Source organism: Protomyctophum parallelum (genome assembly GCF_964188405.1).
Source record: "Protomyctophum parallelum genome assembly, chromosome: 17".
Taxonomy (NCBI): domain Eukaryota; kingdom Metazoa; phylum Chordata; class Actinopteri; order Myctophiformes; family Myctophidae; genus Protomyctophum; species Protomyctophum parallelum.
In genome coordinates this window covers 43,274,389-43,297,203 of record NC_139719.1, presented here as the reverse complement: position 1 = coordinate 43,297,203, position 22,815 = coordinate 43,274,389, and the positions used below count along the sequence as shown (strand labels likewise).

Sequence of the window (22,815 nt, the reverse complement as noted above, 5' to 3'; positions counted from 1 at the left end):
CTAGACTGTATTACCTTAATAAACATGGTCATGAATACTTTCTGCTTCCAGTCACTAGTTTAAAGTCTCATTTCTAATGTCATAATATTCTTTTTGGAAAATGATGGTCCCATTTATTAAAGAAATTACCATAAAGTCGCGTATGTTCTGAGGGGCGTGGCTACCGTTACAGTCTATGATCGGGATTCCCCTCCCACTCGAGTCAAAATAAAAACCAACGGAGAAGAAGGGGTGAAGTCCCGCCTCGTTGTCTGGGCCAGCCAATGGCCAGCTGGGCCAAAACGGAGCCAGCCAATGGCCAGCTGGGCCCAAACGGATCTAGAAGGATGGCGACTTACAGTGCAGGAATAACAGGCTTCATTTTACGTCCATGTTAGACCCGGGGAACGCTTTGTCCATCTTTTTGTCTATGACACCACCTCAGGTACCTTATTAACTCTACTGTACTCTACTGTACACCACCTCAGGTACGTTATTAAAACTCTTCCATCGCCACTAGGGGGGGCAAAAAGGCCCTGACTGCCAGTTTCTAAACATTTTTCTATTTTATTTTAATTAATATTTTTTTTTCTAAAAACACGTTTTAAAAAAGCGTTAATGGCGTTGTTGGCGCTGTGGGAGGTGAAACGCAATCAGTGCCGGGAGTGCTTCAAAATAAGAGCTCTGGGGGTGCCGGAGTTGTCTGAGCGCTTTTACTCTGAAAGCCATGACCCGGAAACACTTTCCTAAAAAAAGTTGACTTTACATTGCTCTAGCTTACATTGCGATCATTTTAATTTATACGATTATATGATCCAAAAAAGCGTTCATATTTTGCGGGAGAGAGACGGATGAGGAGCAGAAATGAAGCGCCAGCATAATCGATCCATTCATCACCACGGAGAGCGCCCTGGATTAGGAGAGACGAGTCATTCTTTCCGCCGCGCTAACATGTGAGTCAACGGCAAGCTAATAATCGCTCAGAGCGTTAGCATACGGCAGCCGAAAGGCCAACGGGCAAAAAAGAAAAATTTCTGAATATTCTTATCTCGCCCCGTATCATTGAGGATGCGCTAGGACGTCCTCACACGTTCTTTGTACATCTCGGTTCGAATCCTTAACCCATTCTGACCTGAGATCAGATTCATACGAGGTTTCCGCCGGGGACACACTGGTCTGATGAACCCATTCTGACCTGATATCAGATTCTAAAAATGTCAGTCGCTCTTCGATTTTTCAAAAATAGCAGACCTACAAGCTCGTATCGCGCCACTCTGTGGCGCGATATGAGCTTGTAGATCTGCTATTTTTAAATAGCTAAAGCATAACATGACGCTGACACCAAAATGGGTGCCCGGTCAGAATGGGTTAAGACGTACAGGTCTGTCCTACGTAAATCTTTTCCATTTTCCATCTCTTCCATTTTCAGGTCCTCCATCATGCTTTATAAGCATTCTACTGTGAAGCCGAGGATGTTTAACCTGTAATGATGATTCTGTGTTCTCTAACATTTCAGCTAACACCCCCGATGTCATTGTTGTAAATGAAAACCATAGAGGTGTTCATTATCGAGGTCGGCTGTACCTTTGACTACAGCCTGGAAGAAGCCTTTCTAACCAAAGTGCTGAAGTATCAGCAGCTAGTGCAGACCATCTCACAGCTAGGCTACAGATGTAAACGTTTAGTTTTTATCTTTGGCAGCCTAGGGCATGTGCAAAAGTTGGTTGTGAGGGGCTTACAAATGGCCGGCCTTTCCAAAAGGAGAGCCAAGCAGTTAGCGAGGTACTGCTCAGTTTCAGCCATCATAGGAAGCCGCTCAATTTGGAGGAGGCGTTGTTTCCTTTATCCATGATTTATGTCTGCTGTCCTGTGTCCGACATGTCAGCTGTACTGTATGTAACGATGCTGTCCTGTGTCTGACATGTCAGCTGTACTGTATGTAACGATGATGTCCTGTGTCTGACATGTCAGCTGTACTGTATGTAACGATGCTGTCCTGTGTCTGACATGTCAGCTGTACTGTATGTAACGATGCTGTCCTGTGTCTGACATGTCAGCTGTACTGTATGTAACGATGCTGTCCTGTGTCTGACATGTCAGCTGTACTGTATGTAACGATGCTGTCCTGTGTCTGACATGTCAGCTGTACTGTATGTAACGATGCTGTCCTGTGTCTGACATGTCAGCTGTACTGTATGTAACGATGCTGTCCTGTGTCTGACATGTCAGCTGTACTGTATGTAACGATGCTGTCCTGTGTCTGACATGTCAGCTGTACTGTATGTAACGATGCTGTCCTGTGTCTGACATGTCAGCTGTACTGTATGTAACGATGCTGTCCTGTGTCTGACATGTCAGCTGTACTGTATGTAACGATGCTGTCCTGTGTCTGACATGTCAGCTGTACTGTATGTAACGATGCTGTCCTGTGTCTGACATGTCAGCTGTACTGTATGTAACGATGCTGTCCTGTGTCTGACATGTCAGCTGTACTGTATGTAACGATGCTGTCCTGTGTCTGACATGTCAGCTGTACTGTATGTAACGATGCTTTGCCGTCCATGCACGTTGTAACTGGCTGCTCTCCCACTGTCAAACTGCACTGGCAGTGTTTATGTCCTTTGTACAGTAACAAGGTATTCCTGTACTTCTCATTATGTGGACATAAATAAACATTTAAAATGTGTGTGTGTGTGTGTGTGTGTGTGTGTGTGTGTGTGTGTGTGTGTGTGTGTGTGCAGGACAGTGCTGGACACCATGCAGCATGCCGTCTACATGTACGACATCAACCACGTCGTCATCGACAACCTGCAGTTCATGATGGGCCAGGAGCACACCTCCATGGACAAGTGAGTGACCCCTGACCTCTGGGCCGTGGCTCAGCGGTCCAGAGTGACCCCTGACCTCTGGGCCGTGGCTCAGCGGTCCAGAGTGACCCCTGACCTCTGAGCCGTGGCTCAGCGGTCCAGAGTGACCTCTGGGCCGTGGCTCAGCGGTCCAGAGTGACCTCTGACCTCTGGGCCGTGGCTCAGCGGTCCAGAGTGACCCCTGACCTCTGGGCCGTGGCTCAGCGGTCCAGAGTGACCTCTGACCTCTGGGCCGTGGCTCAGCGGTCCAGAGTGACCTCTGGGCCGTGGCTCAGCGGTCCAGAGTGACCTCTGACCTCTGGGCCGTGGCTCAGCGGTCCAGAGTGACCTCTGGGCCGTGGCTCAGCGGTCCAGAGTGACCTCTGACCTCTGGGCCGTGGCTCAGCGGTCCAGAGTGACCTCTGGGCCGTGGCTCAGCGGTCCAGAGTGACCTCTGACCTCTGGGCCGTGGCTCAGCGGTCCAGAGTGACCTCTGGGCCGTGGCTCAGCGGTCCAGAGTGACCTCTGACCTCTGGGCCGTGGCTCAGCGGTCCAGAGTGACCTCTGGGCCGTGGCTCAGCGGTCCAGGCACCTTGGCGTGTATAGTCCAGTCTGGTGGTCTCTCTCCCCATTTCCTGTCAGCTGACTGTCTGTCTGTCCCTCCATACAAAAAAATAAAAGGCGAAAGCAACAAAAAACATTTTTGTTTTAAAGCGAGTGACCTCTGACAGTTCATGACGCGTCAGGAGATCAGATTCTATAAAATGTCTTCTACATACTGACAGTTTTCCTGAAAAAGCCATGTTTCTATGTCAGTGGTAATTAGATTTTTCAAAAATAGCAGACCTACAAGTAGAGCCATATGAAATCCGTTTTATTATTTTCCCAATTCCGTTTTATTTTTTCCCAAATTCCGTTTTTTCCGTTTTAATATTTCTGAATTCCGTATTTGGCTTTTTATGCATTTTTTTTTACAGTAACAATCCCCCCCTATCAAATGCAGCTTTAATTTAATTAAAGTGCAAACATGTACTGTAGCAGAATATGGAACATAGTGCTGTATGAGGTGCAGGCACAGGCTTAAAACATTATTTTTTTAATCAGGGAAAAATAATCAGTTTATTTATCCAAATTGGTGATCTACAAGCCCACAGCACATTGCAGCATGACATGTTGAGAGCTTGTAGATCTGCTGCCCAAACTCCCCAAAGCCATGTGACCTTGTTGTTTTTACTCCACCACTGAAATTTGCCACATAATTTTATAGCAATACAAGACAATAGCCTTGTATGTCTCAAAACACTGGCCTACAGTTAAATTATTGTCAACTAAATAAATATGAATTAGAAATTAAGACAAATACTGACAATGCTACTGATTGGTTCATTCTTCATTGGCTCCAAAATGCAATAATAATAATAGGCTGGTCAGGATGGGGGAAAAAAGTTGTCCTTTTAGAAAACATTCAGTTGGCTCGCATGCATGCACGCACCCACGCGCGCGCACGCACACACACACACACACACACACACACACACACACACACACACACACACACACACACACACACACACACACACACACACACACAATCAAAGAACCGTTTACAGGTGCTGTAAGTTTGCAGCGTTAGCATAGGAGCTAGCGTTGGCTAATGTAGCCTTGTAGGTCTAACACTGTTACACCTTCTGTCCCTCTCAGTGTGGATTTTATTTGTGTTAATGCAAGATGAAAACAGCAATGCTTATGGTTACAAGGTTAGTATTAGTCCTAGCCCTGGTCCTCTACTCCTCTCTCTCTTTACTCCGTGTGTGTGAAACTGGGAGGGAGGGAGGAGCAGGCAGAGAGAGCGCTGTGCTCTGTCTGCTCCTCCTCCGTGTTACAGAGACACGCAGCTAAGCTAAACATCTCCTTACAACCGTACTCTACCGGATTTTCAATGTGGAGAGTGGTTTTTTGCGCATTTATGACAAAATATAATAATCGGCCGTCTTCACTTGATTTCTGAACAAACCTGACCACTGAATCATGTTCCATTTTCTCCCGAAAACTGAATTTCAGCCCAATTCCGCAATATTCCGCGTTTTATTCCAATTCCGTTTTTATTGGTCATTTCCGCGATTCCGTCCGCGATTCCGTTAACACGGATTCCATATGGCTCTACCTACAAGCTATTTTTCCAATAGCTAAAGCATAACGTAATGCTAACACCAGAAGGGGTCCCCGCCCCAAAATGGCTTAAACTAAGGATTTCACGTTGATTCCAGGTACTCTCACCAGGACCACGTGGTGGGAGCGTTCAGGAAGTTCGCCACGGACAGCAGCTGCCACGTCACCCTGATCATCCACCCCAGGAAGGAGGAGGACGACAAGGACCTGCAGACCGCCTCCATCTTTGGATCCGCTAAGGTGACTGAGGGATCAGTGTTGTTTTTGGCAGCAAATTTCTATTTTAGTTTTAGTCATATAGTCTCTTGAATAGTTTTCACTTAGTTTTAGTCACATTTTAGTCACCTGGAATGTTCTAGTGTTTAGTCTAGTTTTAGTCGACTAAATGTCATACGATTTTAGTCGACTAAATCTACAGTTGATTTAGTCGACTAAAATGTGTTTTGACAGGCCTTGATGTCGTTGTAATGACATATCTTACACTTTGGTTGCATGCTGAAAATAGCAGATCTACAATATTGTAGATCTGCTATTTTCAGCATGCAACCCAGCATAAAACTGGATCTCTTGTCCACTAGTTCCTTCCCAACATTTTAGTATAGTTTTTTAGTCTTAGTTTTAGTCATCATAGATTCGTTTTTATTTAGTTTTAGTCAGTGAAAAAAGGTAGTCGACGAACATTTTTCGTCTTAGTTTTAGTCGACGAAAACAACACTGTGAGGGACTGCCATTTTTTTTTTAATTTGAGTTTTTTTCATGTCATGTGAAAGCAGGGAATCCTAGCTTCTAATTGACATATTATTGGTTGTTCAGTTTGACCCACCAGTTGTGGAGATATGGCTTATAGAGTAATGTCTGGCAGAGAAACAGCGAGTTGAGAAAACAGGCTTGAAAGATTCACTTCTGTGGTCTCTAACATTACACCTATAGCTACATGTTTAAGCATTTATTTAATATTTACATGTCTTCTGTGGTCTCTAACATTACACCTAGCTACATGTTTAAGCATTTATTTAATATTTACATGTCTTCTGTGGTCTCTAACATTACACCTATAGCTACATGTTTAAGCATTTATTTCATATTTACATGTCTTCTGTGGTCTCTAACATTACACCTATAGCTACATGTTTAAGCATTTATTTCATATTTACATGTCTTCTGTGGTCTCTAACATTACACCTATAGCTACATGTTTAAGCATTTATTTCATATTTACATGTCTTCTGTGGTCTCTAACATTACACCTATAGCTACATGTTTATGCATTTATTTCATATTTACATGTCTTCTGTGGTCTCTAACATTACACCTATAGCTACATGTTTATGCATTTATTTCATATTTACATGTCTTCTGTGGTCTCTAACATTACACCTATAGCTACATGTTTAAGCATTTATTTGATATTTACATGTCTTCTGTGGTCTCTAACATTACACCTATAGCTACATGTTTAAGCATTTATTTGATATTTACATGTCTTCTGTGGTCTCTAACATTACACCTATAGCTACATGTTTAAGCATTTATTTCATATTTACATGTCTTCTGTGGTCTCTAACATTACACCTATAGCTACATGTTTAAGCATTTATTTGATATTTACATGTCTTCTGTGGTCTCTAACATTACACCTATAGCTACATGTTTAAGCATTTATTTCATATTTACATGTCTTCTGTGGTCTCTAACATTACACCTAGCTACATGTTTAAGCATTTATTTCAAATTTACATGTCTTCTGTGGTCTCTACTCTCTAACATTACACCTATAGCTACATGTTTAAGCATTTATTTCATATTTACATGTCTTCTGTGGTCGCTAACATTACACCTATAGCTACATGTTTAAGCATTTATTTCATATTTACATGTCGATTTCAGCTCTGACATTTATTTCAGACATGCTCTAGTATGTGAAGAGTCTGCCTGTGATATTATTAACTAATTTGAAAAAGAAAGAAAAAGATTCTCTGGTGAAAAGCTGTAATTTGCGCGATGGCAGTCTCTCAGTCAAATCTGGCCACAAATGTCCTATCATTGTTTCTACATCCTTAGTGTGGCATAGGGCCTCACAGTGTGGCATAGGGCCTCACAGTGTGGCATAAGGCCTTACAGTGTGGCATAAGGCCTTACAGTGTGGCATAAGGCCTCACAGTGTGGCATAAGGCCTTACAGTGTGGCATAGGGCCTTACAGTGTGGCATAAGGCCTTACAGTGTGGCATAGGGCCTCACAGTGTGGCATAAGGCCTTACAGTGTGGCATAAGGCCTCACAGTGTGGCATAGGGCCTCACAGTGTGGCATAAGGCCTCACAGTGTGGCATAGGGCCTCACAGTGTGGCATAAGGCCTCACAGTGTGGCATAGGGCCTCACAGTGTGGCATAAGGCCTCACAGTGTGGCATAGGGCCTCACAGTGTGGCATAGGGCCTCACAGTGTGGCATAAGGCCTCACAGTGTGGCATAGGGCCTCACAGTGTGGCATAGGGCCTCACAGTGTGGCATAGGGCCTCACAGTGTGGCATAGGGCCTCACAGTGTGGCATAGGGCCTTACAGTGTGGCATAAGGCCTTACAGTGTGGCATAAGGCCTTACAGTGTGGCATAAGGCCTCACAGTGTGGCATAGGGCCTCACAGTGTGGCATAGGGCCTTACAGTGTGGCATAAGGCCTTACAGTGTGGCATAAGGCCTCACAGTGTGGCATAAGGCCTTACAGTGTGGCATAGGGCCTCACAGTGTGGCATAAGGCCTCACAGTGTGGCATAAGGCCTCACAGTGTGGCATAAGGCCTCACAGTGTGGCATAAGGCCTCACAGTGTGGCATAGGGCCTTACAGTGTGGCATAAGGCCTTACAGTGTGGCATAGGGCCTTACAGTGTGGCATAGGGCCTTACAGTGTGGCATAAGGCCTTACAGTGTGGCATAGGGCCTTACAGTGTGGCATAAGGCCTCACAGTGTGGCATAAGGCCTTACAGTGTGGCATAAGGCCTCACAGTGTGGCATAAGGCCTTACAGTGTGGCATAGGGACTTACAGTGTGGCATAAGGCCTCACAGTGTGGCATAAGGCCTTACAGTGTGGCATAAGGCCTCACAGTGTGGCATAAGGCCTCACAGTGTGGCATAAGGCCTTACAGTGTGGCATAGGGCCTTACAGTGTGGCATAGGGCCTTACAGTGTGGCATAAGGCCTTACAGTGTGGCATAAGGCCTTACAGTGTGGCATAAGGCCTCACAGTGTGGCATAAGGCCTTACAGTGTGGCATAAGGCCTTACAGTGTGGCATAAGGCCTTACAGTGTGGCATAAGGCCTTACAGTGTGGCATAAGGCCTTACAGTGTGGCATAAGGCCTTACAGTGTGGCATAAGGCCTTACAGTGTGGCATAAGGCCTTACAGTGTGGCATAAGGCCTTACAGTGTGGCATAGGGCCTTACAGTGTGGCATAAGGCCTCACAGTGTGGCATAAGGCCTTACAGTGTGGCATAAGGCCTTACAGTGTGGCATAAGGCCTTACAGTGTGGCATAAGGCCTTACAGTGTGGCATAAGGCCTTACAGTGTGGCATAAGGCCTTACAGTGTGGCATAAGGCCTTACAGTGTGGCATAAGGCCTTACAGTGTGGCATAAGGCCTCACAGTGTGGCATAAGGCCTTACAGTGTGGCATAGGGCCTCACAGTGTGGCATAGGGCCTCACAGTGTGGCATAGGGCCTTACAGTGTGGCATAAGGCCTTACAGTGTGGCATAGGGCCTTACAGTGTGGCATAGGGCCTCACAGTGTGGCATAGGGCCTTACAGTGTGGCATAGGGCCTCACAGTGTGGCATAGGGCCTCACAGTGTGGCATAAGGCCTCACAGTGTGGCATAGGGCCTCACAGTGTGGCATAAGGCCTCACAGTGTGGCATAAGGCCTCACAGTGTGGCATAGGGCCTCACAGTGTGGCATAGGGCCTCACAGTGTGGCATAAGGCCTCACAGTGTGGCATAGGGCCTCACAGTGTGGCATAGGGCCTTACAGTGTGGCATAGGGCCTCACAGTGTGGCATAGGGCCTCACAGTGTGGCATAAGGCCTTACAGTGTGGCATAGGGCCTCACAGTGTGGCATAGGGCCTCACAGTGTGGCATAAGGCCTCACAGTGTGGCATAGGGCCTTACAGTGTGGCATAAGGCCTCACAGTGTGGCATAAGGCCTCACAGTGTGGCATAAGGCCTTACAGTGTGGCATAGGGCCTTACAGTGTGGCATAGGGCCTTACAGTGTGGCATAAGGCCTTACAGTGTGGCATAGGGCCTCACAGTGTGGCATAAGGCCTCACAGTGTGGCATAGGGCCTTACAGTGTGGCATAAGGCCTTACAGTGTGGCATAAGGCCTTACAGTGTGGCATAGGGCCTTACAGTGTGGCATAAGGCCTCACAGTGTGGCATAAGGCCTTACAGTGTGGCATAGGGCCTTACAGTGAGGCATAAGGCCTCACAGTGTGGCATAGGGCCTCACAGTGTGGCATAGGGCCTCACAGTGTGGCATAAGGCCTCACAGTGTGGCATAGGGCCTCACAGTGTGGCATAGGGCCTTACAGTGTGGCATAGGGCCTCACAGTGTGGCATAGGGCCTCACAGTGTGGCATAAGGCCTCACAGTGTGGCATAAGGCCTCACAGTGTGGCATAAGGCCTTACAGTGTGGCATAGGGCCTTACAGTGTGGCATAGGGCCTTACAGTGTGGCATAAGGCCTTACAGTGTGGCATAGGGCCTTACAGTGTGGCATAAGGCCTCACAGTGTGGCATAGGGCCTCACAGTGTGGCATAGGGACTTACAGTGTGGCATAAGGCCTCACAGTGTGGCATAAGGCCTTACAGTGTGGCATAAGGCCTTACAGTGTGGCATAAGGCCTTACAGTGTGGCATAAGGCCTTACAGTGTGGCATAAGGCCTTACAGTGTGGCATAAGGCCTTACAGTGTGGCATAGGGACTTACAGTGTGGCATAAGGCCTTACAGTGTGGCATAAGGCCTTACAGTGTGGCATAAGGCCTTACAGTGTGGCATAAGGCCTTACAGTGTGGCATAAGGCCTCACAGTGTGGCATAGGGCCTTACAGTGTGGCATAAGGCCTTACAGTGTGGCATAGGGCCTTACAGTGTGGCATAAGGCCTTACAGTGTGGCATAAGGCCTTACAGTGTGGCATAAGGCCTTACAGTGTGGCATAAGGCCTTACAGTGTGGCATAAGGCCTTACAGTGTGGCATAGGGCCTTACAGTGTGGCATAAGGCCTTACAGTGTGGCATAGGGCCTTACAGTGTGGCATAAGGCCTTACAGTGTGGCATAAGGCCTCACAGTGTGGCATAAGGCCTTACAGTGTGGCATAAGGCCTTACAGTGTGGCATAAGGCCTTACAGTGTGGCATAAGGCCTTACAGTGTGGCATAAGGCCTCACAGTGTGGCATAAGGCCTTACAGTGTGGCATAAGGCCTTACAGTGTGGCATAGGGCCTTACAGTGTGGCATAAGGCCTTACAGTGTGGCATAGGGCCTTACAGTGTGGCATAAGGCCTTACAGTGTGGCATAAGGCCTCACAGTGTGGCATAAGGCCTCACAGTGTGGCATAGGGCCTCACAGTGTGGCATAGGGCCTTACAGTGTGGCATAAGGCCTTACAGTGTGGCATAAGGCCTCACAGTGTGGCATAAGGCCTTACAGTGTGGCATAAGGCCTTACAGTGTGGCATAAGGCCTTACAGTGTGGCATAAGGCCTTACAGTGTGGCATAGGGCCTCACAGTGTGGCATAAGGCCTCACAGTGTGGCATAGGGCCTTACAGTGTGGCATAGGGCCTTACAGTGTGGCATAAGGCCTTACAGTGTGGCATAGGGCCTTACAGTGTGGCATAGGGCCTTACAGTGTGGCATAAGGCCTTACAGTGTGGCATAGGGACTTACAGTGTGGCATAAGGCCTCACAGTGTGGCATAAGGCCTTACAGTGTGGCATAAGGCCTTACAGTGTGGCATAAGGCCTCACAGTGTGGCATAAGGCCTTACAGTGTGGCATAAGGCCTTACAGTGTGGCATAAGGCCTTACAGTGTGGCATAGGGCCTTACAGTGTGGCATAGGGCCTCACAGTGTGGCATAAGGCCTTACAGTGTGGCATAAGGCCTCACAGTGTGGCATAAGGCCTTACAGTGTGGCATAGGGCCTCACAGTGTGGCATAAGGCCTTACAGTGTGGCATAAGGCCTTACAGTGTGGCATAGGGCCTCACAGTGTGGCATAAGGCCTCACAGTGTGGCATAAGGCCTCACAGTGTGGCATAAGGCCCCACAGTGTGGCATAAGGCCTTACAGTGTGGCATAAGGCCTCACAGTGTGGCATAAGGCCTCACAGTGTGGCATAAGGCCTCACAGTGTGGCATAGGGCCTTACAGTGTGGCATAAGGCCTTACAGTGTGGCATAAGGCCTTACAGTGTGGCATAAGGCCTTACAGTGTGGCATAAGGCCTTACAGTGTGGCATAAGGCCTTACAGTGTGGCATAAGGCCTTACAGTGTGGCATAGGGCCTTACAGTGTGGCATAAGGCCTTACAGTGTGGCATAGGGCCTTACAGTGTGGCATAGGGCCTCACAGTGTGGCATAGGGACTTACAGTGTGGCTTGTTGAAGTCAGAAATGAAGACAGAACATTGTCCTTCTGGTCAAAACCATGGAGAGCTCCATAGATTAGGGAACCATTCTTTTGGATCCATAAACAAGGAAGTGAACGGCAGCGAAACGAAGTACGGTGCAGAATGATATAAATAAAAAAGCCCTAAAGCTACACGTCCAAGGCTTAATTAGTGTTAACCACATGACAGCACGTGAATTCGGCCCTTAAGTTTACGGGACGGCCCCTTTTTTCTGTACCCGACCGGTACCTGGTACTAGGATTTGACCTTTGCCCCCCCCCTGACCCCTCCTCCTCCCTGCAGGCCAGCCAGGAGGCGGACAACGTCCTGATCCTGCAGGAGAAGAAGCTGGTGTCGTCTCCCGGACGGAGGTCGCTGCAGGTCACCAAGAACCGCTACGACGGCGACGTGGGCATCTTCCCGCTGGAGTTCCAGAAGGCCTCGCTCACCTACGCCGCGCCCAAGACCAAGAAGCTCAAGAAGGCCGCGGCGGAGGGCGGCGGCGGCGCCGCCAAGGAACCCAAGAAGAAAAGTGCGAAGAAAGGAGAGGCCGCGGAGACGACGAAGGATATGGAACCCACGACAGCTGGAACGCACGACAGCAAGGAACCCACGACAGCTGGAACGTACGACAGCAAGGAACCCAAGGAACCCACGACAGCTGGAACGCACGACAGCAAGGAACCCACGACAGCTGGAACGCACGACAGCAAGGAACCCAAGGAACCCACGACAGCTGGAACGCACGACAGCAAGGAACCCACGACAGCTGGAACGCACGACAGCAAGGAACCCAAGGAACCCACGGCAGCTGGAACGCACGACAGCAAGGAACCCACGACAGCTGGAACGCACGACAGCAAGGAACCCAAGGAACCCACGACAGCTGGAACGCACGACAGCAAGGAACCCACGACAGCTGGAACGCACGACAGCAAGGAACCCAAGGAACCCACGGCAGCTGTCGAACCCACGACAGCTGTCGAACCCACGACAGCTGTCGAACCCACGACGGCTGTCGAACCCGCGACGGCTGTCGAACCAACGACGGCTGTCGAACCCGCGACGGCTGTCGAACCCACGACGGCTGTCGAACCCACGGCGGCTGTCGAACCCACGACAGTAGCTGCGACTAAGAAGAAACCCACGACAGCTGTAAAACCCACAACGGCTGCGACTAAGAAGAAAAGCGCGAAGAAAGGAGAGGCCGCGGAGACGACGAAGGCGGTCGAGGGAGGAGACGCGAGCGTGGAGAAACGAGCTGCGACAACGACGGCGAAGAAAGGAAGTGCGACGGCGAAGAAAGGAAGTGCGACGGCGAAGAAAGGAAGTGCGACGGCGAAGAAGAAGTGAGTATAGAGACCGTGGAGACGAAGTCGCGGACGACGAAGGCGAAGGTCGAGTTAGAGACGGCGGCAAAGAAGAAGGTCGCCACGGCGGCTGAGAAGGACGGAGCGGCAGCAGAGACTGGAGACACGACAGCTGAGACGTAGTGTCCATTCAGTCCACTAAAGGCTCATACATAGTCTTACGGTGGTGAGGTGACCACCGAACTACAACATGACGTCACTGAGGTGACCACCGAACTACAACATGACGTCACTGAGGTGACCACCGAACTACAACATGACGTCACTGAGGTGACCACCGAACTACAACATGACGTCACTGAGGTGACCACTGAACTACAACATGACGTCACAGAGGTGACCACTGAACTACAACATGACGTCACTGAGCCGCGGTGAAGAGCAAACCACCGCCACCGCTCCAGCCCTTCTCTCTGTTTTTACTCACCACCGCTCAACGTTATTTCAGCTCCGGTGGTGAGCTCACCACCGGAGCGGTGGTCAGCTCACCACCGGAGCGGTGGTCACCTCACCACCGGAGCGGTGGTCACCTCACCACCGGAGCGGTGGTCAGCTCACCACCGGAGCGGTGGTCACCTCACCACTGGAGCGGTGGTCGGCTCACCACCGGAACGGTGGTCACCTCACCACCTAAAATCCAGACTATGAATAGGCCTTAAAACTATGGGGAAACTTTTTCACAGAGGAAAAACAAAGTAGCCTAAATAATAAATATAAACTTAAGCTTCGACGATAAATAAAAACTAAGCTATGACGACTAAAACTAAGACTAAATGTATTGACAGTTTCATCGACGAATAAAAACTAGACTAAAAATGACAAGTCATTTTATGTTTGGTTGCATGCTGGAAATAGCCCGATCTACAAGCTCACAACGCGCCGCAGTGCGACGCGTTGTGAGCTTGTAGATCGCCCATTTTCAGCACGCAAACCAAGCGTAAAATGACTTGTCTAAAAACCTGCCATTTTTTCGACGCCATCTAGGCCTGCCAAAAATACATTTTAGTCGACTAAATCGTCCACATTTAGTCGAATAAAACAGTTGAGAAGTCGTAGACGACAGCAGAGAAGGGAGAGAGGCGACCGTAGAGTCACACAAAACAAAACAAAAAACTAACTCCTGAGAACCACTGACATACAGTAGAGGTTTTTTAACCCATTCTGAACGGGAACCCATTTTGGTGTTAGCATCATGTTATGCTTTATAGCTATTGAAAAATAGCAGATCTACAAGCTCATAGCGCGCCACCGAGTGGCGCGCTACGAGCTTGTAGGTCTGCTGTTTTTGAAAAATCGAAGAACGACTGACATTTTTTAGAATCTGATCTCCGGTCAGAATGGGTTCATCAGACCAGTGTGTGTTCCAGTGGAAACCTCGTATGAATCTGATCTCAGGTCAGAATGGGCTAAAGGCCAGAGGTCATTTTTAACATCTGTTACATAGTTAATTTGTTCTTGTGCCTTTTGATGTGCTGATTAGAGCTCCGTCCGTCCGTCCCTCTGTCTCTCTCTCTCTCCGTCCGTCTGTAGTGTGTTCTCGAGTAGGCATGTAACGATATCCACTCAACTCACGATACCATACGTATCACCATATGAGGTTCACCATACGACTTTTCACCATATTTTCAACACAATGATTTTCCAGACAATTTTTGTTTAATGATTTATCTCCCCCCCCACCCCCCCCCAAAAAAAAGCTTTTTTTCACAATTTTTATTTAACTATACATTGCAAAGATAATTGCCTTCCTTGATGTATTAGTGAGCATCAATAACGACCATCACCTGGGCACAGTCACAGACACATATAATACAGCTCCCCTCTGCAGGCCTCTACTGTCTCATTCCTCTCCAAAAACCATGTGAATATGATGGAATATGATATTACAGCTGACATTTATTTATCACACACTAGCCCCCCCCCCCCCCCCCCCTATTTATATTTTTAATAAATCGATACATATCGTCGGGATATAATATCGATATATCGCGATATATCGTTACATGCCTATACAAACGAGGCAAAGAGCCTTTGATGTTGAATTAACCCATTCTGACCGGGCACCCATTTTGGTGTCAGCATCATGTTATGCTTTAGCTATTGAAAAATAGCAGATCTACAAGCTCATATCGCGCCACCGAGTGGCGCGATACGAGCTTGTAGGTCTGCTATTTTTGAAAAAAAACGACTGACATTTTTAGAATCTGATCTCAGGTCAGAATGGGTTAATCAGACCAGTGTGTGTCCAGTGGAAACCTCGTATGAATCTGATCTCAGGTCAGAATGGGTTAAATAGACCCGGTGCAGTATATATGGTCCAGTTATGGCCCACACAACCTGAGAAGAGGCCTTGTTATTTCTTTTGTTATGTCATTTTTATTTTATTTTTTCAAATTTAGAGTAGCCAAAAATATATTTTTTACGTTATCTTTCTCGCCAAATGTAGTCATTATGGCAATGTATGCCTCCTCCCCACACAACGTTTCTGCCACTAGATGGCGCTGTGGTGAAGAGGACAGTGTTCACTCAGTTTGTTATTCGTTGTTGGACTGACTGACTGTATGCATTGATGAACCCCTTTTGGTGTTAGCATCATGCTATGCTTTATCTATTGGAAAAAAATAGCAGATCTACAAGCTCATAGCGCGCCACCGAGTGGCGCGCTACGAGCTTGTAGGTCTGCTATTTTTTTTGAAAAAAATCGAAGAACCACTGACATTATAGAAACGTGGATTTTTCAGAAAAGGTGTCATTTTCAAACAGACATTGTTAGAATCTGATCTCAGGTCAAAAAATGGGTTTAAACACCGTGTGTTTTTTGCTACCCCCCCAGTCCCTCAGAACTACACGTAGATATGTATGGAATATACGCGCCTAGAAAACCCCCAGAAATCTCTCTCTGTATTGTACGTACAGTCTGACACTGAAATCCTTCCCATAGAGACGATGACGGCGTGGCCACCTCTACCTATATAACTTGAGCCACGCGGGACACTGCGCAAAAAAAAAGCATGGAATACGGATGTGTATATTATTACATGAAACTCCCGTTAAACGTTCCAACAAACAAAACCGTATAATCTCCCGATTTGTACCGTCACACCTGTAGCCTATATGTGACGAAATTTGACTAGGAGACTGCCATTGGATTTTTTTGATTTTTTTGATTTATTTCATATCAAAGCAGGGAATGATAGCTTCAAATTGACATATTGGTTGTTCAGTTTGACCCGCCAGTTTTGGAGATATGGCTTATAGAGTAATGTCTTGCAGAAAACAGCGAGTTGAGAAAACAGGCTTGAAAAGGTTCACTTCTGTGGTCTCTAACATTACACCTAGCAACATGTTTAAGCATATATTTCATATTTACATGTCAATTTCAGCTTCGACACTTGTTTCAGACATGCTCTAGTATGTGAAGAGTCTGCCTGTGCTATTAACTCATTTTGAAAAAAAAAAAAAAAAAGTTTTTCTCCTCTGGAATGCTGGAATGTCTGCGATGGCAGTCTCTCAGTCAAATCTGGTCACATATTACTGTATTATGACTGCTAAACTTGAGGTTCACGGGGAAAAATCTAGTGCCCATAATTGCCCGTTAACTCCTCCTTTCACGCAGTGGGAGACACAGTGGCGTGCACAGACATTTAGAGGGGCAGGTGCTCAAGTGAAAAAAAAAGGATTTTGGGGCGGGAACCCATTTTGGTGCTTTAGCTATTGATAAATAGCAGACCTACAAGCTCATAGCACGCCACCGAGTGGCGCGCTACGAGCTTGTAGGTCTGCTATTTATTTATTTATTTATCGAAGAACCACTGACATAGAAACATAGCTTTAGATTGTGGGGGGGCCTAAATAATATAGTAGAAGCGTTTTTTTTTTATCAAGATTTGATCAATGTCACCGCATGGTCCACACACTACAAATTAAGAAAGAAAAAAAAAATATATATATATATTTTTTTAGCACATTTCCAAAAGGGCAGGGGGTGCTCTAGCACCCCCTAGTGTCTATCTGTGCACGCCACTGCGGCTCTGTGCCGTGTGGAGCGTTGGTGACGTTCGAGTATAGAGCCCCATATGGACAGAATAGCAAAATAATGTGAAACCCGAACTCGCCCAGCAGCCCCGACCCAGCCACGGTGAAATAGCACGTCCGTACTACTGAAAGCCACGCCTCCGTCGGTCGGTCGCGGTCGTCAAAACGGCAGTCGAGTCGTGTAATATTATTATGTACAGATTGTGGGGGGTTTTCTAGGCGATGTTTACATATTATTTCTGTGAGATTGGGTTGCTTATGATGACTGAACTCTACTGTACAGTGTTATATGTATGTACAGAAAAGTACATTATGAATGTATGTCTGAGGAGGAGATTCCGTTCAATAAAGCACTGTTCTTCACTGAAGGGGTTAATGCGCTGTTCTTCACTGAAGGGGTTAATGCACTGTTCTTCACTGAAGGGGTTAATGCACTGTTCTTCACTGAAGGGGTTAATGCACTGTTCTTCACTGAAGGGGTTAATGCACTGTTCTTCACTGAAGGGGTTAATGCACTGTTCTTCACTGAAGGGGTTAATGCACTGTTCTTCACTGAAGGGGTTAAAGCACTGTTCTTCACTGAAGGGGTTAATGCACTGTTCTTCACTGAAGGGGTTAATGCACTGTTCTTCACTGAAGGGGTTAATGCACTGTTCTTCACTGAAGGGGTTAATGCACTGTTCTTCACTGAAGGGGTTAATGCACTGTTCTTCACTGAAGGGGTTAATGCACTGTTCTTCACTGAAGGGGTTAATGCACTGTTCTTCACTGAAGGGGTTAATGCACTGTTCTTCACTGAAGGGGTTAATGCACTGTTCTTCACTGAAGGGGTTAAAGCACTGTTCTTCACTGAAGGGGTTAATGCACTGTTCTTCACTGAAGGGGTTAATGCACTGTTCTTCACTGAAGGGGTTAAAGCACTGTTCTTCACTGAAGGGGTTAATGCACTGTTCTTCACTGAAGGGGTTAATGCACTGTTCTTCACTGAAGGGGTTAAAGCACTGTTCTTCACTGAAGGGGTTAATGCACTGTTCTTCACTGAAGGGGTTAAAGCACTGTTCTTCACTGAAGGGGTTAAAGCACTGTTCTTCACTGAAGGGGTTAAAGCACTGTTCTTCACTGAAGGGGTTAATGTGCTGTTCTTCACTGAAGGGGTTAAAGCACTGTTCTTCACTGAAGGGGTTAATGTGCTGTTCTTCACTGAAGGGGTTAAAGCACTGTTCTTCACTGAAGGGGTTAAAGCACTGTTCTTCACTGAAGGGGTTAATCCACTGTTCTTCACTGAAGGGGTTAATGCACTGTTCTTCACTGAAGGGGTTAAAGCACTGTTCTTCACTGAAGGGGTTAATGCACTGTTCTTCACTGAAGGGGTTAAAGCACTGTTCTTCACTGAAGGGGTTAAAGCACTGTTCTTCACTGAAGGGGTTAATCCACTGTTCTTCACTGAAGGGGTTAATGCACTGTTCTTCACTGAAGGGGTTAAAGCACTGTTCTTCACTGAAGGGGTTAATGCACTGTTCTTCACTGAAGGGGTTAAAGCACTGTTCTTCACTGAAGGGGTTAAAGCACTGTTCTTCACTGAAGGGGTTAAAGCACTGTTCTTCACTGAAGGGGTTAATGCGCTGTTCTTCACTGAAGGGGTTAATGTGCTGTTCTTCACTGAAGGGGTTAAAGCACTGTTCTTCACTGAAGGGGTTAATGCACTGTTCTTCACTGAAGGGGTTAAAGCACTGTTCTTCACTGAAGGGGTTAATGCACTGTTCTTCACTGAAGGGGTTAATGCACTGTTCTTCACTGAAGGGGTTAATGCACTGTTCTTCACTGAAGGGGTTAATGCACTGTTCTTCACTGAAGGGGTTAAAGCACTGTTCTTCACTGAAGGGGTTAAAGCACTGTTCTTCACTGAAGGGGTTAATGCGCTGTTCTTCACTGAAGGGGTTAATGTGCTGTTCTTCACTGAAGGTGTTAAAGCACTGTTCTTCACTGAAGGGGTTAATGCACTGTTCTTCACTGAAGGGGTTAAAGCACTGTTCTTCACTGAAGGGGTTAATGCACTGTTCTTCACTGAAGGGGTTAAAGCACTGTTCTTCACTGAAGGGGTTAATGCACTGTTCTTCACTGAAGGGGTTAAAGCACTGTTCTTCACTGAAGGGGTTAATGCACTGTTCTTCACTGAAGGGGTTAATGCACTGTTCTTCACTGAAGGGGTTAATGCACTGTTCTTCACTGAAGGGGTTAATGCACTGTTCTTCACTGAAGGGGTTAATGCACTGTTCTTCACTGAAGGGGTTAATGCACTGTTCTTCACTGAAGGGGTTAAAGCACTGTTCTTCACTGAAGGGGTTAATGCACTGTTCTTCACTGAAGGGGTTAAAGCACTGTTCTTCACTGAAGGGGTTAAAGCACTGTTCTTCACTGAAGGGGTTAAAGCACTGTTCTTCACTGAAGGGGTTAATGCACTGTTCTTCACTGAAGGGGTTAATGCACTGTTCTTCACTGAAGGGGTTAATGCACTGTTCTTCACTGAAGGGGTTAATGCACTGTTCTTCACTGAAGGGGTTAATGCACTGTTCTTCACTGAAGGGGTTAAAGCACTGTTCTTCACTGAAGGGGTTAAAGCACTGTTCTTCACTGAAGGGGTTAAAGCACTGTTCTTCACTGAAGGGGTTAATGCACTGTTCTTCACTGAAGGGGTTAAAGCACTGTTCTTCACTGAAGGGGTTAAAGCACTGTTCTTCACTGAAGGGGTTAAAGCACTGTTCTTCACTGAAGGGGTTAATGCACTGTTCTTCACTGAAGGGGTTAATCCACTGTTCTTCACTGAAGGGGTTAATGCACTGTTCTTCACTGAAGGGGTTAATGCACTGTTCTTCACTGAAGGGGTTAAAGCACTGTTCTTCACTGAAGGGGTTAATGCACTGTTCTTCACTGAAGGGGTTAATGCACTGTTCTTCACTGAAGGGGTTAATGCACTGTTCTTCACTGAAGGGGTTAATGCACTGTTCTTCACTGAAGGGGTTAATGCACTGTTCTTCACTGAAGGGGTTAATCCACTGTTCTTCACTGAAGGGGTTAAAGCACTGTTCTTCACTGAAGGGGTTAATGCACTGTTCTTCACTGAAGGGGTTAATCCACTGTTCTTCACTGAAGGGGTTAATGCACTGTTCTTCACTGAAGGGGTTAAAGCACTGTTCTTCACTGAAGGGGTTAAAGCACTGTTCTTCACTGAAGGGGTTAAAGCACTGTTCTTCACTGAAGGGGTTAATGCACTGTTCTTCACTGAAGGGGTTAATGCACTGTTCTTCACTGAAGGGGTTAATGCACTGTTCTTCACTGAAGGGGTTAATGCGCTGTTCTTCACTGAAGGGGTTAATGCGCTGTTCTTCACTGAAGGGGTTAATGCACTGTTCTTCACTGAAGGGGTTAAAGCACTGTTCTTCACTGAAGGGGTTAAAGCACTGTTCTTCACTGAAGGGGTTAATGCACTGTTCTTCACTGAAGGGGTTAATTCACTGTTCTTCACTGAAGGGGTTAAAGCACTGTTCTTCACTGAAGGGGTTAATGCACTGTTCTTCACTGAAGGGGTTAATGCACTGTTCTTCACTGAAGGGGTTAAAGCACTGTTCTTCACTGAAGGGGTTAATTCACTGTTCTTCACTGAAGGGGTTAATTCACTGTTCTTCACTGAAGGGGTTAAAGCACTGTTCTTCACTGAAGGGGTTAAAGCACTGTTCTTCACTGAAGGGGTTAAAGCACTGTTCTTCACTGAAGGGGTTAACCCCTTCAGTGAAGAACAGTGCATTAACCCCTTCAGTGAAGAACAGTGCATTAACCCCTTCAGTGAAGAACAGTGCATTAACCCCTTCAGTGAAGAACAGTGCATTAACCCCTTCAGTGAAGAACAGTGCATTAACCCCTTCAGTGAAGAACAGTGCTTTAACCCCTTCAGTGAAGAACAGTGCTTTAACCCCTTCAGTGAAGAACAGTGGATTAACCCCTTCAGTGAAGAACAGTGCATTAACCCCTTCAGTGAAGAACAGTGCTTTAACCCCTTCAGTGAAGAACAGTGCATTAACCCCTTCAGTGAAGAACAGTGCATTAACCCCTTCAGTGAAGAACAGTGCATTAACCCCTTCAGTGAAGAACAGTGCATTAACCCCTTCAGTGAAGAACAGTGCATTAACCCCTTCAGTGAAGAACAGTGCTTTAATGCACTGTTCTTCACTGAAGGGGTTAATGCACTGTTCTTCACTGAAGGGGTTAAAGCACTGTTCTTCACTGAAGGGGTTAATGCACTGTTCTTCACTGAAGGGGTTAATGCACTGTTCTTCACTGAAGGGGTTAATGCACTGTTCTTCACTGAAGGGGTTAATGCACTGTTCTTCACTGAAGGGGTTAATGCACTGTTCTTCACTGAAGGGGTTAATGCAGTGTTCTTCACTGAAGGGGTTAATGCACTGTTCTTCACTGAAGGGGTTAATGCACTGTTCTTCACTGAAGGGGTTAATGCAGTGTTCTTCACTGAAGGGGTTAATGCACTGTTCTTCACTGAAGGGGTTAATGCACTGTTCTTCACTGAAGGGGTTAATGCACTGTTCTTCACTGAAGGGGTTAATGCACTGTTCTTCACTGAAGGGGTTAATGCACTGTTCTTCACTGAAGGGGTTAATGCACTGTTCTTCACTGAAGGGGTTAATGCACTGTTCTTCACTGAAGGGGTTAAAGCACTGTTCTTCACTGAAGGGGTTAATGCACTGTTCTTCACTGAAGGGGTTAAAGCACTGTTCTTCACTGAAGGGGTTAATGCACTGTTCTTCACTGAAGGGGTTAATGCACTGTACTTCACTGAAGGGGTTAAAGCACTGTTCTTCACTGAAGGGGTTAAAGCACTGTTCTTCACTGAAGGGGTTAATGCACTGTTCTTCACTGAAGGGGTTAAAGCACTGTTCTTCACTGAAGGGGTTAAAGCACTGTTCTTCAGTGAAGGGGTTAAAGCACTGTTCTTCACTGAAGGGGTTAATGCACTGTTCTTCACTGAAGGGGTTAAAGCACTGTTCTTCACTGAAGGGGTTAATGCACTGTACTTCACTGAAGGGGTTAAAGCACTGTTCTTCACTGAAGGGGTTACAGCACTGTTCTTCACTGAAGGGGTTAAAGCACTGTTCTTCAGTGAAGGGGTTAAAGCACTGTTCTTCACTGAAGGGGTTAATGCACTGTTCTTCACTGAAGGGGTTAATGCACTGTTCTTCACTGAAGGGGTTAATGCACTGTTCTTCACTGAAGGGGTTAATGCACTGTTCTTCACTGAAGGGGTTAAAGCACTGTTCTTCACTGAAGGGGTTAATGCACTGTTCTTCACTGAAGGGGTTAATGCACTGTCCTTCACTGAAGGGGTTAATGCACTGTTCTTCACTGAAGGGGTTAATGCACTGTCCTTCACTGAAGGGGTTAATGCGCTGTTCTTCACTGAAGGGGTTAATGCGCTGTTCTTCACTGAAGGGGTTAATGCACTGTTCTTCACTGAAGGGGTTAATGCACTGTTCTTCACTGAAGGGGTTAATGCACTGTCCTTCACTGAAGGGGTTAATGCACTGTCCTTCACTGAAGGGGTTAATGCACTGTTCTTCACTGAAGGGGTTAATGCACTGTTCTTCACTGAAGGGGTTAATGCACTGTTCTTCACTGAAGGGGTTAATGCACTGTTCTTCACTGAAGGGGTTAAAGCACTGTTCTTCACTGAAGGGGTTAAAGCACTGTT

At 46.7% G+C, this 22,815-nt stretch overlaps 1 protein-coding gene across 1 annotated transcript in view; it reads left to right on the top strand.

Annotated features, from left to right (window-relative positions):
- The window catches only part of LOC310874381 (twinkle mtDNA helicase-like), a 37,933-nt gene extending 24,484 nt beyond the window's left edge, over nucleotides 1-13,449 (top strand). The window contains exons 9-11 of the mRNA XM_083787156.1: nucleotides 2,721-2,828; nucleotides 5,093-5,234; nucleotides 11,956-13,449. Of these exons, the coding sequence (XP_083643282.1) occupies nucleotides 2,721-2,828; nucleotides 5,093-5,234; nucleotides 11,956-13,005 (1,300 nt within the window). The 3' untranslated portion in view covers nucleotides 13,006-13,449. The remainder of the gene's footprint in view (nucleotides 1-2,720; nucleotides 2,829-5,092; nucleotides 5,235-11,955) is intronic.
- The last annotated feature ends 9,366 nt before the right edge of the window (nucleotides 13,450-22,815 follow it).